The sequence below is a fragment of the Lactuca sativa genome, chromosome 5 (assembly GCF_002870075.4).
Source record: "Lactuca sativa cultivar Salinas chromosome 5, Lsat_Salinas_v11, whole genome shotgun sequence".
NCBI classification, from domain to species: Eukaryota; Viridiplantae; Streptophyta; class Magnoliopsida; order Asterales; family Asteraceae; genus Lactuca; species Lactuca sativa.
In genome coordinates this window covers 292,297,769-292,318,727 of record NC_056627.2, presented here as the reverse complement: position 1 = coordinate 292,318,727, position 20,959 = coordinate 292,297,769, and the positions used below count along the sequence as shown (strand labels likewise).

The following is a 20,959-nucleotide window of genomic DNA, read 5'->3' as shown; positions in this document are numbered from 1 at the left end:
TTTTGCCTTCGGTCTAGAGAGGCAAATCTTTCCAATTCCATAATTCTACTATAGTCCCTCGTCCTGTCATCCATTTCAATTTCGGATAATTGTCTCGATTCCGCCATTAGATCCGTTTCTGCCATTCTTTTTTTCGCCTCCAGGAGCTCGTGATTCTCCTTTCTATACTCAGTGGCTCTCCATTTTTTATTTCACCTTTTAGATGTTTAGGTTTACAAGCTAAAATGGTGTCCGCCGCTCCAAAACCATTAAATTCTTCCTAAGCCTTAATCACAATCTGCTCAAATCCATCGCGCATCATCCAAGAATTAAACAACATAAAAGGAGGTGGTCCAAAATCTACCACCTCCGTTTTAAGTATCACCGGTGAATGATCTGAGATTTCTTTCGGGAGAGCAGTGGAAGAGGCCAAAGGAAAATGAATCATGAATTTTTCACAAACTAAGATTCGGTCTAACTTACTCAACTTTGCCCCATATTGTTGAAAGTAAGTAAACCTAAATCCCCACATCTTTAAATCATGTAATTCTGCCCTCTGAATGAAATGATTGAAACATTCTGTGCTTGACTTACAGAAGGTAGAGTTTATTCTTTCATCAGGACTTCGAACTTCGTTGAAATCGCCAAGAATTATCCAGGTAGCCATTCTTTGTTGTTTCAGGTTCAATAGATCCCACCATAGTTGCAGTTTATCAGGGGAGGATTTAGGGCCATAAACATTAACAATCACTACTTGACCATCAATAGATGTACAAGTACCAATTATCATTAAGAAGTACATGGATTTAACCGTTGCTTCAATGTTAAAGAAGTTTGAGTCCCATATTGTGAGTAGTCCCCCTGATCTGCCAGTAGCGTTGACATACTCGAAACCATGATTAAAATTGCCCCAGCAACTTGAGACGTCAAGTGAGTTATGGAGGTCACTAAGTTGGGTTTCTTGAATCGCCATAAGAACTAGATTATGAGATCTTCGGAGCCTACATGCCCATTCTGCCTTGTGCTTCTCTCCTAACCCACGAACATTGAGGGTCACCAGGTTCATTTGGGAATATGATTCTCGCCAACATCACCCATAGCCTCAGTGAGGATCGGATCCCCATACTCAATCTCAAAACCAAGGATTTGACCGATCTCCACCGTTTTTAGTGCTTCATCATTTGGCGATAGCGATTCAGGGGAGTCCGGGAGCAGGATTTGTTCAGGAGAAATTATGTTTGGACAATTTAAATCAATTGATAGTGGAATTGGTGGTGAATCTGTAATAGGGGACCTATTTATTCTGTGCCTTTTATCAATAGTGCTACCTGATTCATACCTTGTTGTGACCCCTTGTACCTTTGTTGGGTCTAAAGGTCGGTTATGATTCCCACCAGAAGGAAATGGCCCAAAACATCTCGTGGCAGCTAACGAGCTAAGTTGGCAGCCAGCCCAAAAAGAACTTGCTCCGTATGTAACACCCCAAAGTTTGGAAAGTCAAGAAAAGAAAGAAGACCTCAATTTTAAGGGGAGACTCGGCGAGTCCTAGGAGGGACTCAGCGAGTCCGAGCGGGATCCGGGTCGAGGTGTAAGCGACTGACTCGGCGAGTCGGCCAAGGAGACTCGACGAGTTGGGTCTGAACGAGGAAAACCCTAAATCCGGGACTTGGAGCCTATTTAAGCGTCTCATTCTCCTTCCTAGGGTTCCTTTACTGCCTCTCTACCCCAGAACACCAAACCCTAGCCACCATATCCGTTTTAGAGCTAGATCTTGCCTTGAAGAGTGCACTAAAGCTTGGAAAAGGAAGAAAGGCTTTGGAGGTGCAAGAAGGGACTGTAGATCCGGGATTGAGAAGACATTTCAGACCAATTGGAGGTAATAAGCTGTTGCTTGGAATCCCTTTGCACCTAGATCTATTCTCATGTGTGAGTTTTGGACATTTTGGCATGATAAGTAACCATTTCGAGTTAGAGGTCCAGATCTGAGGTTGCTACCTCAGATCCATATTTGTTTTGGTCTAGAATCCCCTAAAGTATCAGCCCTTGGTATGTTGAAGAAGTATGTTGCCATAAACCCTAGTTTGAATGTGTTTTAAGCCTAGATCTCTTGATCTACACGTAAAGTTTGCCACTTTACGTGGGGGATAGGCCTTAGAAGTATGGATCTATGAGTTGGAAGCCCTGCTTGGCTCGAAAAGCCACTGCATGGATTAAGGACTGAATAGACTCGGCGAGTCCTTCGAGTGGACTCGGCGAGTATCTTGAAGATGAGGAGGAACTCGACGAGTGGGATGAACAGCTCGTCGAGTCGGATGAAGTTAGGCATTAACTTGGCGAGTTGGAAGAACAACTCGACGAGTTGGTTGAAGATTGCCTTGGACTCAGCGAGTCTATTAGTGGACTCGGCGAGTCAGGTCGCGAGACCTCAAACCCTTCGAGTTGAGACTCGAATCAGTGAGTCGGGTGGTGACTCAGCGAGTTGGACAGGACAGGACTTGGAACTAGTTGGACTCGGCGAGTCATAGAATGACTCGGCGAGTCGAGTCGCGAATAGAAAGACCCTGAGCTTATGAACTCGGCGAGTCATTAGGAGGACTCGGCGAGTAGGGTTGACCTGGAAGGTTGACTTTGACCAGAGTTGACTTAGTTGACTGTCAGACTAAGTGATATATGTATATTGATAGCTCGGAGAGCTAGAGGAGCAGCGGTTCAGGGGATTGTCGAGTAGCAACCAGAGGTTTATCAGCAGAGCTCAGCAGTTCAGGTGAGTTTTCTTCCAGTAGGAACAGGTCTAAGGCCACAATGTCGGCCCGTTTAACTAGCAGTAGTATCTGGATTTTGATCTGATGCAGTAGTTAGCATGTTTGATGCCTTCGTGGCTCAGACAGGATTTATGTGTTCATGCTAGTAGATATGTTTATGATATGTTCAGTCAGCTTCGGACTTCGGTCCGATGTAGGGGACAAGGTCCCAGTCAGCTTTGGACTTCGGTCTGATGTAGTAGTTAGTATGTTTAATGCCTTCGTGGCTCAGACAGGATGTATGTGTTTATGCTAGTAGATATGTTTATGATATGTTCAGTCAGCTTCGGACTTCGGTCCGATGTAGGGGACAGAGGTCCCAGTCAGCTTTGGACTTCGGTCCGATGTAGTAGTTAGTATGTTTAACGCCTTCGTGGCTCAGACAGGATTTATGTGTTTATGATAGTTGATATGTTTATGCTATGTTCAGTCAGCTTCGGACTTCGGTCCGATGTAGGGGACAAGGTCCCAGTCAGCTTCGGACTTCGGTCCGATGTCAGCTTCGGACTTCGATTCAATGTAGGGGACAAAGTCCCAGTCAGCTTCGGACTTCGGTCCGATGTAGGGGGCAAGGCCCCAATTAGTCCGGACTTCGGTCCGATGCAGTGGGCAAGGCCCAGTATGTGCTTTATATGTTATTGTGTGGTAGTGGTAGATTGGGGGAGCTCACTAAGCTTCGTGCTTACGGTTTTCAGTTTGGGTTTCAGGTACTCGGTTTTCAAAAGAGGAGCTCGGGAAGATTGCAGAGCACACACCATAGTCAGTTAGCCTGGGAATGTTTGACTCTGATAATGATATTATGTTTTGAATTCAATACTCGAAAGTTATGTTTAACTATTGATACATTTTTATAAATCTAGTTTTAGTAATGTTTTAAAAGAAATTTTTAGTCGTGATTTTTGGGTCGTTACACCGTATTTATTGGGCTTTGATAATTCCCAACGCCTGGGTTATTAGCCACTGCATCTTGATTGTATTTATCATTAATTGCCTCCTTATCGATACAATTTTTTAATTCTTTTAGTGGTGGCGATTGACTATCGCATACTGGCTGTTGAACTTCTAACGGCTTCTCAGCTCCCAGCATCTTAACTTCTTGGTCCAAGTCCAACGTCGCCGGAATGACAGACTCTCCGGCAGCTTCATCTTGGATTTCTCCTTCCTCTAACAACCCCTCATCAACATTCATCACTGTGTTACTAAAATCATTCGCTTCTCTGACGTGATCAGACTCACTATTTTCAATTGTGTCACATGGTCCAGATAGGAAAGGGGACCAATCGAAATCTCTTTCCACTACCCCATATTAAAGATATTTCGATTAAATTCCACTTGTATTTCTTCATTAATTCTCAACTTCTTTCCCATCAATATACAAATGTTTCCAATAGATAAATCTTGAGAGCTTGGAAGGATCTTAACTGGTTCAAGAATTTTACCGAATTCTCCAGCGATTCTAGAAAAGTTTTCCTCGTTCCATAGACTAAGGGGGTGTTTGGATAGGAAAAAAAGAGGGTGTTTATTGTTTATTGCTTACTCCCACCACAATAAGCTAACTTTGAGTGTTTTGATAAAATCTTTAAAAATCAGCTTATTAAGCTAAATAAGCTAATTTTAATAAGCATCTCTCCTCATGCTTATTGCTTATTGTTTATTCTCACCACAAATAAGCTAATAAGCAATAAGCTAATAAGTTAATCCAAACACCCCCTAATTGGGAGCCCAATAATTTGCAACCAAGCTATTCTATCAAAATTTTCAATTATTTTATCCCCATTCTTGAAGTCCTTGAACCATGCATTCCAAACATTCTTCTTTGATAAGAATTCACTGACATCAGACGGGGATCGGAAACGGATTCCCACCATTAAACCACCCAGATATTTCATTGCGTAAGCTTGTTCATTTCCCAGTCTCATGGAGAGTGGAATTTTCCTTAGTTTTTCCAGGAAATGGGCTTCACCAATTAGAGTTAGGGGACTATGTAACCATTCTGCCATACAAGCCCCATTTACAAGTGTCACCGGTTTCTTTGAAAGTGGTGGAGGTTGATGATTCCTCCCTGTCACAGCCTCCACAAAGGATCTACTATCACGTACTGATAGCATCGACGGTCTTTGAACAAACTGGGGTTTTGTTTTCACCCCTTCATCCATCACAGCAGCCGTCTTTCTTTTAAATTTTGCAATATTAACATAAAGCAACGTACCTGAGCACATAATCTTCTGTAACGCCGCTTCCATTTCCCATTCCCTGCTAAACTTTATGTATCTGACAAATGTAAAGTTCTTCTTTCTTGAATCCTTCTTGGTTGCCATGTACACATCTATTAACTCTCCATATTTACTGAATATTCTTCTTATAATTTCCTTACTTACACCGTTGGGAATGTTTGATACAAACATGGTGATTACCCCTTTGTGGTCCCATCTTTTACTCACAGATTTGTTTCTCTGTGGATTCACCACTATCCATTCACCTTTTTCTGTTCGTTGTGCTATTTACCCTTTTAACTAGCATGTATTTTTGAGTTAAAATAAATAATAATAATAATAATAATAATAATAATAAATATATAACTTTAACTAAAGGACAACTGATAGGATCAATGATTTTCCAGTCAAATAGTGTGTCCCATGATCATTCATATTGTAATACGGTATTTTTTTAATATCGAGTAAATTACACGAATAGTCCCTATGGTTTAAGGTAATTTGCGCGTTTGGTCCCTAACTTTTTTTTTAACTCGGAAGATCCCTACTATTTTTTTTGTTACGCGTTTGGTCCCTGTCTTACCTAAAAAAACTATTTTGCCCTTGATTTTTTTAATATATTTAAATAAACACACCGCGAACCCCACCCCCTCACATTACCTTACCTACCCCACCATTTTCCTTATTTAAATAATAGTCTTTTTAGGTAAGATAAGGACCAAACGTGTAACAAAAATAAATAGTATGGACCAAGCGCGTAACAAAAACAAACAGTAGGGACCTTCCAAGTTAAAAAAAATAAATTAGGGACCAAACGTGTAAATTACCCTAAACCATAGGGACCATTCGTGTAATTTACTCTTTAATGTTCTTTATTCTACTTCATATGGTTTCTACAAAAAAAAAAGTAATTTATTTCGGATACCATTCACACGGTTGTGCACAACATAAGAGTCTAGTGCCTATAAGACCACCCCTTATATCCGTACATATTACATATTTGGTGTGTTACATCAAAACTATATTCTCCTACCACTAAAACGGGTTACCTGCCACTAACATGCCACTCCACCTCATTTTTTCATTTAAATTTAATTCAAAAATAAAATAAAATGATTTTTTAATACTAGCTTTCCATTAAATTAAAAGACCAAATTACATTAAATAAAAACTACATTAATTGATATCAAAAAATAATAACAATAAAAATAAAAATTACATTACTTAAAATAAAAAAATTAAAATAAAACATTAAAAAAAACTAAAAATTGCAACCATAAATAAAATAAACTACCCCATATGCCTATGTCAGGCTCGAACCGACTCTTTCATCGCGAGGAAAAGTTCCAAGTCTTTGTCCTCGAGGTCGTCCGCTTTCATTTTCAAGATTTTCATATCGGTTTTTGTTTGGATCGTCGTTTGTGTCTCTTGAAATGATGTTTTTGGTTCAATCATTTTTTGCTCCATCCGAGTCATCACCTCGGCCTTCGTTTCTTGAAGTTGCACATATCGATCAAATTTATCGCCAAAAAAAAATCCATAACACTAGAGCTCGAAGATGTTGAAGCGCTTTTTTTGCTTTATTCTTCCAACGGGCCGACGAAGAGATTGCTCATTTTCAAGATCTAGTGGATCATCGTTGATGTTGATGTGTGTTCAGCCGTCCAATTGTTGGGAAGTTCCATCAGGGTTTCTCAAACGCTTTGAACTGGAAGATTGAGAAGTTCCTTCCGTTTGCTCTTTCCATTTTGGAGAATCTTTCAATTTTATCCACGGTTTCATATACGGAAAAGTTTTGCATGTTGCAGTTGTTTTTGCAAATTTCTCCATGGTCGCGTTGAAAACATCAAAATCATTCAAGTCGCTTTTGCGTATGTTTAGGAGGTTGTAGTAGATTCCTCCAAACTCGGTGCATTTTAGTCGAATATCTCGCCATTTCGACGTAATTTGATGGCATTTCGAGTTTCACTTTCCATTAATTCGTAGAAAATGACGCGGACTTTCTCCCAAAAACTTTCGTAAGGTTTACTATCTCCTACAATTGGATCGTGGGAAGCCGACACCCATGCCTCCGCTAACTTTTCTTCTTCGTCTTTTGTCCATGGGACCCTTTCTTAGATGGTAGTAACTCGGGCCGGATTTTTTCCTTTTTTCTTTTTTGGTTGAGGTGGTGGTGAAGCTTGCGTTTCCGAAACAAAATTCGGCGTTGTGAAATTGGTAGTTGTTGTTGTTGTAACGCTTGTTGTTGGAGTTGTTGTAGTTGTTGGAATTGTTGAAATTGTTGGTATTGTTGTTGCATTTGTTGTTGTTGGAAAGACGGAAAAGGTTGATATTGTTGTTGGAAAAGTGGTGTTTGTTGGATATGGGAACCAGTTTGAAGCAAATTGACAAAACCGCCTTGAGGTGACTCCATAGTCGGGAATTGGCGAGGGGTTGTATCTAACGCAAAAGCGTTATCGGGTTTGCGATTTCTGTAGTTTGGAGGGGGTATTTTCGTTGGGATCCATGGTTTTTGGTTGTGAAGATGTAGTGTGTAGTTTGTGTATAGAGAAAGAAAAGAATGATGTAAAAAATAAGAAGTAAAAGTGTGGTATTTATAGATAAATAAAAAAGTTAAATTTTTGTTTTTTTAAACAAAGTAGCCGTTGAACGGCTATACAAATTAGTCAAAGTGGGCTTCGATTTCATTGGATGTTTCCATCCGTTATGGCCAACACGAAACACCACGAGAACGGCTAACCACGAAACAATGGGGTGGTGTGCACGACCGTTGTGCGTGGCCAGCTCAACCACGACCAAGCTCATTGTATGTATACCACACGACCTATGGCTATATGACATAGGCACCATGGACATGCATGCATGGCCGTGGTTTTCTTCCACCTCGGCCTCTTTTCCCACATTGCCACCATTTTCTTCCACACCAACTTCAATGTATATATCACCAACCACAAACACTTTTGTAGAAAAAAAAGAGGGTGGAAAAAAGAATAGAAGAAAGATGATTGGCCATCCTCCATTGTTGTGTTAATCACAATTCACAACACCGCAACCACCATGACACACAAAGTATGGTGTACACGGTCGTGGTGGGCTACGTTGGTGGCAACGAAGGCCCTTCGTAAAAGTTATATCAGATGGTCTAATGAGCTCAATCCATAATGAAACTACAACTCTCGTATAAAAATTGTTGAGACTCGGTTTGACTACATCTACAAGTATACCAGCACTACTACTTCCTGTTAGGTTCAAACTCCATATTATGAAAATCTAGCTATTAGACTACATACTTATCTTATAGATAAATAATTAGCTACAATATTTCCATATAACGTATGTTTTTTAAATGAAGGAAATTTTATATGCTAACAACGAGCTAGATAGAAAAGGAAACTATATCGTGGAAATTACAAGAACCAGATCCTATATCCAAGGTTGGCCCCAAGAAATCGGGAAATTACAAGAATCGGGTCCTATATCCAAGGTCGGCCCCAAGGTTATGTGCAATTTAGTAAAAAATAGCCTTGAAACTTGAAAATTATAAATATCACACTTTTAATATATTTATAAAAAACAAAGATTCATTCAAAATAGTAAACAAAAAAGTAAATTTGTTTCTACCTAAAAATTATCATCCTTTTAATATTTGAACACAACCATTCAATAGCACCTCTCTATAGAAGATATATTATAATAACACCTTATTTGCAATTTTCTCTTTTCCAGCCCTTGAAAAGTCAATTTGAAAAGTGAAATGTAATATTATGAATCAGAAAGACAAAAAAAAAAACTGGATGAATGAAACTTAAAATTCAAAACGGATAATTTGATATAATCACAATTGTTAATTACCTTTTCAAAATTTATAAAATCTGGAGCTAATAACCTTATTTGTAATTTGTCTCATAAAAAATATGTAAAAGTGGATTTTGATTGACTGTCTAGCTAAAACTAAAATTATATAAAAACCAAAATCATAAGAGTTGTTAAAATTAGAATCGTATACAAAATATATCTCTTATGAAGGATAACGGTCGATTTACCCTTCTCCCGGGTATCCATAACATAGGCAATAAATCTGGAACAACCCTACTGAATATAGCGTCTGGCCCTAGCTGTTGAACATAGAACCGGCCCATGCTGAACACCCTCTCCTTGAATCACCAACTTTCCCCCACTTGGGGTCCGAATACGCATCAACTGCTGTTCAATCAATCATTTCCTCATTGGGGCTCATCCAATCCATCCCTACAATAACCGTATTCTCACAGAGGGGAATAGGAACCAAATCAGTCGAGTACCGCTCACTAAACAACTCCAAAAGACAACCCCGATAAACCCTCGATACTCGCAGAGGACGATCATCAGCAATCTCAACCTCTAATGGATATTCCGGTTCCCCCGGAGCATTGGAAAATCTATTGTTGAGCACGAGAGGTACAAAGGATCGGGTAGCCCCCGAATCAAACAGAACCATAAAAGAGATACTGTTCACATGGAACGACCCTAAAAGTAAACACAAAATATAAGCAGGAAAATTAACATAAATAAAAAGATAAGGAAAAGATACATACCCGTCACCACATCTAATGTTGCACAAGCCTCCTCGGTTGTCAGTTGAAAAGCCCTGCTCCTCACCATAGGCGCCTCCGCCTTGCCCGGTCGGCCATCTGTAATCTGCAAAGTCGACGAAGCAGGGGCTACAACCGGGTTTCGTGTTCCTCATCCCCATACCCATACTCGAACCCATCCCCATCGGGGATTAAAAACCTATGCCCATCCCCATTCCCAATGGGTAACGGGGTGTTACCCAATAGGTAATCGGGGATTTTTCCTCATTACAAAGTTTTGAACTTTTATGAAAAATAAATCATAATTATAGATTAACTAACAAAACAAAAACTAACAGAATTAATATAAAGCACTATAATCATTGAATGTCTTCAAATACGAACCATAACATTCAAGTTTACAAATTAAATTATTTTTTGCAAAAAAAAGACAAAAAAGGTCTTCTCAAAACTATACGTTTGATTGTTAAAAAACCTTTATTTGTCTACTTAACATTTGCTTATGCATTATGTAAAATAAAAACATATATATATATATATATATATATATATATATATATATATATATATATATATATATATATATATATATATATATATATATATATATATATATATATATCGGGTACCCATCGGGGTCGGTTTCGGGTACGGGTAAGGGTACTCGACAAATAGAACCATCCCCATCCCCATCCCCATCCCCGTTTTTTACATTCGGGTAATACTCATTCTCGCCCTGTCCCTGATCAACTCGGGGATTTACCCGGTCAACTCGGGTTAAGGTTTCGGGTACGAGTTTTTTTGCCATCTCTAGCCGCACACTTTTGTATACTACTAAAACTCATTCTTACTCTAGTATCGGGTTTTTGTTTGAAAAAAGCATAATGAGTTTCTAAAGCATTATTAATACGTAAAAATATAGCATTATTTAGACGGAAACGACGTTCAAATGCGTCATCATTGTAAACACAAATATCCGCGAAGTAATCATGTACCAATAAGTCATATGCGGCTTGGCGATCACGATTGACGACCAACATTGTAGGAGCAACATTCGAACTTTCTTCATCGTGAATGTGTTGCACAAATATCCGCGAAGTAATCATGTACCAATAAGTCAAAAAATTGTTTTTTTAAATATTATTTTCGGAACTTGAATTAACTAAGAAAAATAAAAAAAATGCGTCCTACGGTCTTACAAAATTAGGCCGTCTCACATGAACCTAACCCTATATATGTATAGGGTTAGGTTCATTTGAGACCACCTATATTTTGTGAGACCGTGAGACGCATTTATTTATTTATTTTTTTAGTTAATTCAAGTTCCGAAAATAATATTTAAAAAAAGAATTTTTGGATTTTTCCATTTATTTTGCATTTTAAAATTATTTTTAGATTTGGTCTCACGGTCTCACAAAATTAGAATGGTCTCAAATGAACCTGAACCTATATATATATATATATATATATATATATATATATATATATATATATATATATATATATATATATATATATATATATATATATATATATATATATATATATATATATATAGTACAAGATTCGGTTGCATAGAGATTAAGGATAGCAATTGCATGATACTCTGTAAGAACAAAACATCATCAGCAATACATTCATATATCTACATCCTTTTTTCATTAGATTATACCAATAAGTAGTAGCAACCTCTAATCTCCCAACCAAAACCCATTTTTATTTGTACCTCAAGAATCATATATCCTCACTGAACTACGAATAGTCTGCCTACAAACGGGACATTTGGGGGACAACTCCCTCTCAACCGAGAGAGCACACCGCGGACAACAAACCAAATGACCACAAGGAACAAACGCAGACCGCCGTTGCCTCATCAAACAGATCACACACAGCTGCCCTTCCGGAACATCACCGCTCTCTTCCGCTGCTGTAACACCACCTTCCGCCTCCCTCATTTCCTCTGCAGCATTTTGTTGTTCAATCTCCCTCCGTTGCTTCCACTCTTTCCATTTTTTCCAATTCCTGATATAGTATCCCCAAAACAGAAAAAAACCTTTGTTTAATATTTTGTTACATCATATAGTGATATTTTATAGTACCTTATCACAGCATATCCAAGGATGCCAGTTGCCACTGAACCAATCACAACTCCACTCCACAACAAAACTTTTGTCCTAAAGTCAAGTTCATCCACCATCTGATCTTTACTCAAATTTGATCTTGCAAATTGAAATAGCAATATTAATACATAATCAGGTTTACAGGATAATGGAAAAGCTTCATGAGGAAATATTCTTACAGAAAAAAAGGTAGATCCTTGCATGCCATCACTTCAGGAACTCCATTTTTCAAACTGGCAAGACCAACTGCAGTGATTTCCTTTCCAACGGGTAAAATTTTCTCCTCATCAAGAAGTCCAACCTTCAACACCAACAAGAAAGAAATATAAAAAATAAGATCATATTAAGAAATGAAAGAACAGATGTAATAAATCATGTATGTACTTACAGGGTACTCATGACCGAAAAATGCTTGGAGGAAAGTATAAGGAGAAGCACTTATAGGCTGCAGATTGTGGTATACAGTTGTAAGAGGTAAAGGATGGTTTGATCCATCCAAGTTTACTGTTAGATAATCAGATTGTGGCCACTTTCCTCCATCAACAAGGATAAAAGGAACCTATACAGGAAGATTATCAGATTGTTGTATACAGTATACATAAGAAACTAAAGTGGTATTATCATTAACAACCGGAACTAATGGATTAAAATCAAATCTAACAAGAATGGATTCTAATAGCAAGAATTTTGAAGTTACCGTTCTTATTGATGAAGACTCTTGCTCTTTCCAGTGTCTTGCAAACAAGGAGCGAAAATCTGAAGTCCATCCAAAAAATCCCCTCCATTCGTTGTATATACACTGCAGGAATTCAAGATTACTTACACTTTGAACTGGACGTAGAAGAAAACAGGATTTATAAAAAATGAACAGAAATCAGTTTGATCAGTCAAGCAGCTGGTCGAATTAGTTATGCTATTTACACAAACATTACATAAAGCCCTAAAAGATAGTGAATTAAGAAAGGCAAATTGATCTAAATTTTTGGTTAAAGTAATTTTAAATGGCATAGTTAGTTCAGATGATGCATATCAGAAAACCTCTAATATATCAGCATATGAACAGATTTTGATAGAAATTGAGATATGGAATATAAATACCGTTTGCGTCCTCTGCAAGATAACCGCTTTCTCGTTAGACTCATGAGAGACCAAAACGTTTTGTTTCTTCCAATTGCCGTTGACGACGGATTTCGTCTCCACAACTCCTCGAACGATGACGATCTTTTCATCACTGAAAGTAGTCGTATCTGACTCTTGATCGGAAGGCTGAGAGAGGACAGAACGGAGATCGGAGACGCTGACAGAGGGTGCCTTCTTGACTTTGTTCAAGGCAGATGAGGTCGTCTTGAACTTGAGGAGGCTGCGGACTGCAATGTACGCTAAGGCTAAACCAAGTACTGCGCCATCGGCGGCTAGGGCTACTTGAGATAGGACTGCGACGGCTGCTTGATCGGGTGCCGACATCGTGTATTAAGAAGTTAAGATGGAATCGAGGGTTTTGACTTTTTGCATCGAATCGGCGACGAAGATGCGTAGTAGGTCGATGTAACGGGTGGCGGTGTCGCCTTTGCCGGCTGGCGGAAAACAGCGGAGGAGGCGAGGGTACGATCCGGCTGGTGGGTAAACGAGCGAAATAAAACTCGTAATGGGTAGTCGGATAAGTATGGAACTATGGATTATCTACGGCTTATTTTGTAAAGTTGTATAAAATTAAAAATTAAATACTCTTGGCTTTTAAAGCTTTTCGAAATAGTTTTAGAATTTTTTTATTGACAAAATTGTAAAAATAGTCCTTGTAGTATGTATTTTTTTTGGAAAGTTTTAGTTTAAATTTCGATTTTTTTGGATTAGTAATCTTTTTGAGTTTGTTTCATTGCGGATTTGGTTACTCGGTAAACTGAAATAATGTTAATACCTTGGGGTATTTATTTTCTATTTTTCTTTCTACTTTCTTAAATCTAATAATTATTTATTTATTTAAAAAATAAAAAATAAGAAGGTTCACCTCTCTCTCTCTCTCTCTCTCTCTCTCTCTCTCCCCCCCCCCCCCCCCCCCCCCAATGACCCATTTGCAAATAAACCGATAATCTCCATCCGCCATCAATATCTGGCAAGAACAAAATGGTATAATAGAAGATCTGCGACAATTGTTTAGAGACTCAGTTGACCACCACAACCCCCCCCCCCCCCCCCCCCCGGTCTCTATGTCTAAAAATCCCCTTCGGCACCCCCAAACATATTCCATCGATGGAGATTTAGATTCGGCATTTCCCTTTCAAATCGTCACCAGATTCACCTGCATCTCGGTGCCATACATCTTCTGGCGGTGTTTTATTGTTCATCTCCTATAACCCCACCATCGCCGGAGAAGACAGTAGAGAAGGTGATGTCGACAGAGTCCCGTAATGCACACCTCCAAAAAAAGAAAATGGCAAGTCGCTCGTGCCAGTAAGGTGGGTTTGAACCAGATTGTATGGAAACTCTGATGGAGGTGTTCATTTTGCAAATGGATGATCGACAAGAAGGTGGGTGGTGGTCACTAATTGGGGGAGGGTATCGTCTATCTCATCGCTTCAGATTCAGATCCCAGTTCCTTAACACATCAATGTTTACTTAGGTGTAGCAAATTCCTCTGCTTTACACCCATGTTCCACAATCGAGTTTGATATTAATTTAAATATATTGCATTGATTAAGTTAATGTCGGAAGGGATCAATCATAAGATTGGGAAAATGAGTAGAGTTTGGATCAAGTACATATACTTATAAAAGATTATATGGGTTTTGGGCCGGGTACAATATAATAAGCATGGATATTTGGTTCTTGCAATTTCAATTGATCTTTTGAACACATATACGGAAGAAAAAAAACTGGTTTTGCGGTTTTTTTTTTTTTTTGAGTTTTTGTATAGGTTTGTAGTGATTGTGTTTAAAATTGGAACTGGATGCAACAAGGAATAAACGAGAGCAAGAATAGAAGTGCTAAAATTGGTTTTGAAGATATACTCGTCGGAGAAGACAACTTCACCGGAAGAGACAATGGTTAGGGAAGTGGGGGTAGTGTCAATGATGTGTGTGTGTGTGTGTGTGAGAGAGAGAGAGAGAGAGAGAAGGTGGGCCCTTCTTATTATTTTGATTATTAAAATAAATAAATCATTATTAGATTTTAAAAAATGAAAAAATATTAGAAAATAAATATCCCAATGGTATTAGTCATTTCAATATTTGGAGGGACCAAATCTGCAACGAAACTAATTCATAAAGACCATTAATCTAAAAAAAAGTTGGGGTTTGGACTAAAACCCCAAAAAAATACATACCACGTAGACTATTTTTGTAATTTTTTCTTTTTTATTTTAAGATATAAACTTTAAACTCGTTGTAAGTGGTTTGCTAAAAATATTAGGAAGTTATTACGATGTATCAATATTAACCATATTAATATTTTTAACCATCTAAATTATATAAATTATATGACAAGTTATTTTATAGTAGATGCATGTCAATTTCAATAGGTTTGGCATACTCGTATAATACATAATTTAAGAGTGCTGAGAAAACTGAAGTATGAAGATATTCATAGAACCGTTATTTTTTATGTAAGTTATAGAGTTTCCACTTCATTTTGAAAGCTCTTTCAAATAGCATAAGCGTTGAAAGTTTTCAATTAGACTAAAAGGTTAGATTTTTTTTTTTTTATTTTACTTCTTTCAAATCACACATTAACTTCAAAACCGAAATAAATTCACTGAGTAACGGTCATTAATGTTACATACTCTTCTGATGATGATGATTAATTAATTATCAAGTGTTTTTACTTTTCCATTAATTAAGGAAGTTGTCGGAAAAACAAGCAATATCTTATAGGGGTTGGCTAAAGGGACATCCTATTTGGCTATTTAGACAACCCTACAATCAATCATTACATAATAATTACTTTTAAATTATGATTATCTTCTACTTTTCAACATATCTTTTATTATTCACAAATTTAATCCCTAAAAATTAATTTGGTCAAATTTAGTCTCTAAAAATTGGTTGTATCAATTTAGACCCTTTTTTTCATAAATTTGTTAATGCAATACAATTATAAAGTAATATAATCGATAAAATTTATTTCGCATATTCACTAAATCTACTTTTAAATTTATATAATTTTTTTACTTATCTACCCACTAAATTTATTATTAAATTCATATATTTTAAAGTTTTTCTTGTTTTATAATTGATAAGGGAGACACATTTTTATCGTTTTTTAAAGTTTTTCTTGTTTTATTATGTTTTTACTTATCTTGTTTTACAATTGGTAAGGGAGACACATTTTTATCGTTTTTCTTGTTTTATAATGTTTTTACTTTATCTTGTTTTACAATTGATAAGGGGGACACATTTTTATCGTTTTTTAAAGTTTTTATTGTTTTATAATTTTTTTTACTTATCTACCCACTAAATTTATTCTTAAATTTATATATTTTAAAGTTTTTATTGTCTTACAATTGATAAGGGGGACACATTTTTATTGTTTGTGGCCACATAAAGTTTTAAACCAAGAGGTGTTCGAAATGTATATGAAGATTACTTATTATTTATGATTTTTTAAACAAAAAGTTATTATAATGAATATCATAAATACATTATTAATAATGAAAATTGATTCAACAACAATCATCTAATTTAATAAAATCATCTTCAAATACAAGACATAAATAATACTCTTCAACAATCCTCTATAGTTATAAAATCACGATTACAGGGTTTCAGTTGTCTATAACTTTGCAGACGTGACATAAACATCGTTTCCCATCCAGCTGCACATGGGGCTTTATGGCGGATCCAGTAAGCCGAAATGGTAGGTGTCGGAAAATCTTCTTTTAATTGTACCATAACATAATGATTACCATGTACAAGTGAAATTGTAATAAGAAGATTTGTACCTTGATAATTTCTCAACATCGATTGGAGTGTTTTGTAGTTTTCATTGTACACTATCCATGTTAGAGAGTCAACAAGTACAATCCACATTATACGAAAGACTTTTCACTCATCGTCTATCTTGAATGTTCTCCTCCAACGCTTTCTAATATTTTCAGTAATGTGCCATCTACAAAGTAACCGAGTGGCACCGGGGAAAACTTGTTGACATGCGTTCATCAGTGCCAATTCCCTGTCTGTGGCTATAACACGTGGGTGCATGCACTTCTCTAGTGTGGACTTTAGACACGTTAACACCCAATTATAGTTCTCATCCTTTTCATTAACGATAAAGGCAAAAGCTATGCTAAATGTCTTGTTGGTTGAAGTTGTGCCAACAATCTGAATAAAAGGCATACCATATTTGTTGGTCTTGTATGTTGCATCTATAATCAAAACGTGTGGAAATGTCTTCCATATATTCAACGACCGTGGATGAATGAAGAAAAGATTTTCCAATTCATTTGAAATACTGTTTATCGAGAAATCCGTAACAAAATGTTTCTCGTTCAAAATTTCCATTAGAACCTACATTTATATACTGTTAAATAATAAAAAATTTAATATATAAATTAAATTTAAAATACTACTTGTTGGATATACTAACCTGCATTGGAGTTTTTCCGTAATTCCGAGACGAGCGAAGCTTGAGACGCTCATTGTATATGGTTTTTAGTGTAGAAACATTATTCTCGTCGCGCTCCTTTATTATCGAGAGTATGTCATGTGGTGTAACATTCAAATTTGTCAAGTCAGCTACCAATTGTTTCTCGTGTTTTTTCAACCGCCTAGCAAAAACGTGTCCCTCCATATATTGTGCAGGTGGATGGTTATGTTGATCACATATCACCCTAAGGGTCCAACCGTCATATTTTTTTATATACGAACCTACCAATTGAAAGTTACAATTGATTTTTTTGGTTCCATAATTTTTAATTGTTGCTTTGCTTTCGTATTCTTGGCCACAGTCACAAATAAGTGTAATATAAGACACCATGCCATTTTTGCCTTTGATCTTCTCATCACGATGACATAACCAAGAGAGAATGCAATGTTTTGCACCCATTCCATCAACTCATCACGAGACTCAAACACCTATTTTTTTTTTTAAAAAAAATTGTTAACAAATTGTAACACAATGATAAAAAATGTTAATCAACATTTGAATTATACCCGCTTGGTAGAAAACGATGATATCGTCGTCGTGTTCTCAACGCCGTCATTTAAATTATTTCCGTTGGGTCTCCACATTTTTTGCTAAACACTGCAAAATAATAAATAATTATAAAAAATAAAATTATATATAAACTATTAATCTAAAAACTAATATGTTTTATAAAAAAAAAAAAAAATTAGTGTAAACTAAAAAACGTGAAGCCCAAGTTTTAACTTTCAACCCATTTTTTTTAGCTCAATGTTTAACCCGTCCATATAAATACAAAAGAAAACCCTAAAATTTGTTAGCCTCCACTCCAAAATCTATAGTATCTCTGTCAATCCACGCTCTACACTCTCACTGAAAGCCACTACTCTCCACCCTCTCTCATCGGATTGATCGTCGGAACGACACACCACCACCATCAGAAACGACGAACCACCATTGTCGTCGTCTCTTTCCTGTCGACCATTGTCGCCGTCTCTTTACCTCCGCCGTCTTCTCCGATTCTTCCTTCATACCGAATCCTGGTATTCGACCATGGTTACTGACATCGCATATGGCCTTGACATCGTCAGAACGACAATTGCAGCATCCGATTTTTGACAGAACTCTCCACTCTCCACTCTTTCTCAATACACATCTGTATACTCGGTATACCACTGTCGGACCACCGGTAAAGGTGAAGATGACAACATTGCAATAAATACTTCAAAAGATTATTTAAGATTTAGAATAGATTATTTACCTAGATTTTGGTCTGTTTACTGTTAATTTGTGTTATTAGCTTATAAACTAAGAATTTTTTTTAACAATTGGTTAGTAGTTGATTTTGAACAAGTTTCAATGTAATCAAATTTAATTCTTATTAAAAACACAGTCTTCAAAAAATGGTTAGTGGTTATTTAATTGAAATTTATGATTGTAAAAAAAAAATTACACTGAAAGAAAAAAAAATTGGATCGTAAGTGGTAGTTTGAAAAATATTTGAAGTATAATGAGTTTAATTTAAAAGCTAAAATTGTTATTTTGCTTTTTATAAGGGGCTATGTTGTAAAATTTTAAAATATACTTTGCTGAAATCTTTATTGAATGTTAAGCAGTCAAACGGAAATTCCAATGCAAATAGTTATTTGACTTTTAAATTGGGTGTTTAAAGTTGTCTACCAAAGGTGACTTATTAGCAGCACCCTATCTTATAATAGTTCTAACGCTCTTACCTTAATCAACATCTTCCCAAACAAACAAACAAAGTGTAATATTCATGGAAATAATAATTCATTTTCCCGAAAATCTACTCTAATAATAAATAAAGATTTTTTTGTCATATGTCATATGTTAATTCATTTTGCTACATATCATTTTGTGTTTATTTTAAATTAATTTTTATTCAACATGTCATTTTATGTTTTTTTTTCATTTTATTAAAATTCACATTGTATTTAAATCTAATTGCAAAATTCATAATTTAAAGCCTAATTAGTTTCAATTTTTTATTTATCTACATTATTGTTTAAATTAAAAAAAAAACATTTTAATTTTAATGATTCAATATTTTTTTCTCATTTTTCTTATTGATTTAAATTTCTCATATGTTTAGAATTTCATATTAAAATTTTCTTTTAAATAAACTCATTTAATACATGGATTTCACACCTAGTTGTTTACATAAATTTAATTCAAATATGAGACATACAAAGATGAATGAGTTTCACAACCAACTTTTGAAACTCAGTCACATTCACAAGAAAATCATCATCCAAGCTAACTCCCTTGTTGCTAACAACCGCATATAAACACAAAGTAATGGTTGTTAGTTTTGAAGCAAGTAACCTAAAACTCATAAACAAGTTCAAAGACAATACTTCCTTTGTGAAAGATTTGGTACGTACGGATGATTCAAGAATTTTTATTCATAAAAAATACTTAAGAGTGTTTAAATCTTTTATTAAACACTTAGTTTTTGAAAAAGCCTTTAACAGCCTCAATCAAATCCAACAAGGATGGCGTAAGTTCTTCATTCCACTTTATTAGGGATGGTTTTAACCTGTATAATTCCATAAATAACTTACATACTTTGTCGTTCGGAGAAAAATAACCTGGAGGAAGAGACATAAACATCGTCCTCATGGGATCCATAAAGAAAGACATTATTTATATCATGAATATGATGATATAATTTCCAATCAAATTGAATAGCCATCCTAATAATACACCTTCTAGTTACAAGATTTTCAACCGGAGAGAAGGACTCGTCAAAAGTCTAGACATTCTCTTTGATTAAATGTCTTTTATTACAAGTCTAGATTTAAACCTTTTTATTTCTCTGCTTGATTTATATATAAGTTTATATACCCATTTGCATCCAATGCGTTTGCGCCTTTTAGGTAAATCAATAATAATCCAAGTCCCATTTTGGTTTAGAGCCTCCATTTCATCATTCACAAATCTAACAAATTTAGGGTATTTAGCTATTTTAATAAAACAACTAAGTTTAAAAGATTTATTCAAATTCATAGAAAACCACATGGGTTCGTCACTCAACTTAGCATAACCAAAATAGTATTTGATACCAAACATATGTTTACCTTCTACCACAAAACCATTAAACCTAAAAGGGACCTTCTTATCATGATTAGACCTTCGATGTGACATCCCAAAATTGGGGCTAGAATTTTTCGATATAAATTAAATAAGTAGCTAATAAATAAATAAATAAACTAAATAACAAAATTTCATCATATTTAAACTAATGTAAAAGTTTAGTAGATTCAAGAATCTAAATTTCAACATTTGAAAGTTAATGACTAAAACTGTCAAAATGGTGAAAGTATGTTCGACCAAAGGGTTGACTCACTTAAGTGATTCTTGGACCACAAAATTCATAAAATTGATTTGGAATAAGACCATTTTTATCAAACTATGTGGAATTGAGGGTAGAAATCGAAAAATGACTTATATGATGCACTTATTATCCCCATTTCATCCATAACACGATTTGATAGATAGGTGGAGGTTGGAGATGGTGATTCCATGGTGTAATACTCTCTAGAGTTGATTTCAAGCAAACATAGATCATTTTGTGCAAGGAGTGGAAGAGATCTAGAGTTTTAAGGTATAATTTTTCCTCTATTAACAATATTTGAATT

At 35.9% G+C, this 20,959-nt stretch overlaps 3 protein-coding genes across 3 annotated transcripts; all 3 read right to left on the bottom strand.

Annotated features, from left to right (window-relative positions):
- Nucleotides 1-259: 259 nt before the first annotated feature.
- Nucleotides 260-1,045, bottom strand: LOC111910084 (uncharacterized). Its single transcript, XM_023905875.1, has one exon. It carries the CDS (start codon nucleotides 1,043-1,045, stop codon nucleotides 260-262), a length of 786 nt encoding a protein of 261 aa, XP_023761643.1.
- A 7,798-nt stretch (nucleotides 1,046-8,843) lies between these two features.
- On the bottom strand, nucleotides 8,844-10,028 carry LOC111910145 (uncharacterized). The gene is made up of 2 exons (XM_023905927.3): nucleotides 9,568-10,028; nucleotides 8,844-9,499 (listed from the first exon to the last, which is right to left on the bottom strand). Exons 1-2 carry the CDS (start codon nucleotides 9,632-9,634, stop codon nucleotides 9,201-9,203), a joined length of 366 nt encoding a protein of 121 aa, XP_023761695.1. The 5' UTR covers nucleotides 9,635-10,028; the 3' UTR covers nucleotides 8,844-9,200.
- Nucleotides 10,029-11,145: 1,117 nt separating this feature from the next.
- Nucleotides 11,146-13,371, bottom strand: LOC111910344 (E3 ubiquitin-protein ligase SPL2). Its single transcript, XM_023906177.3, has 6 exons — nucleotides 12,783-13,371; nucleotides 12,382-12,483; nucleotides 12,073-12,243; nucleotides 11,864-11,985; nucleotides 11,664-11,783; nucleotides 11,146-11,586 (listed from the first exon to the last, which is right to left on the bottom strand). The coding sequence occupies exons 1-6, from the start codon at nucleotides 13,146-13,148 to the stop codon at nucleotides 11,292-11,294; spliced, it is 1,176 nt and encodes a 391-aa protein (XP_023761945.1). The 5' UTR covers nucleotides 13,149-13,371; the 3' UTR covers nucleotides 11,146-11,291.
- Nucleotides 13,372-20,959: the final 7,588 nt, after the last annotated feature.

Bases quoted from the DNA above. Each gene is read 5' to 3' on its own strand.
- LOC111910084 (XM_023905875.1), bottom strand. From the start codon at position 1,045: ATGAACCTGGTGACCCTCAATGTTCGTGGGTTAGGAGAGAAGCACAAG.
- LOC111910145 (XM_023905927.3), bottom strand. From the start codon at position 9,634: ATGGTGAGGAGCAGGGCTTTTCAACTGACAACCGAGGAGGCTTGTGCA. The intron at 9,500-9,567 runs GTATGTATCTTT...GTTTACTTTTAG, and splicing joins AACATTAGATGTGGTGACGG to GGTCGTTCCATGTGAACAGT.
- LOC111910344 (XM_023906177.3), bottom strand. From the start codon at position 13,148: ATGTCGGCACCCGATCAAGCAGCCGTCGCAGTCCTATCTCAAGTAGCC. The intron at 12,244-12,381 runs GTAACTTCAAAA...CTTCCTGTATAG, and splicing joins AGTCTTCATCAATAAGAACG to GTTCCTTTTATCCTTGTTGA. The intron at 11,986-12,072 runs GTAAGTACATAC...TTGGTGTTGAAG, and splicing joins TTTTCGGTCATGAGTACCCT to GTTGGACTTCTTGATGAGGA.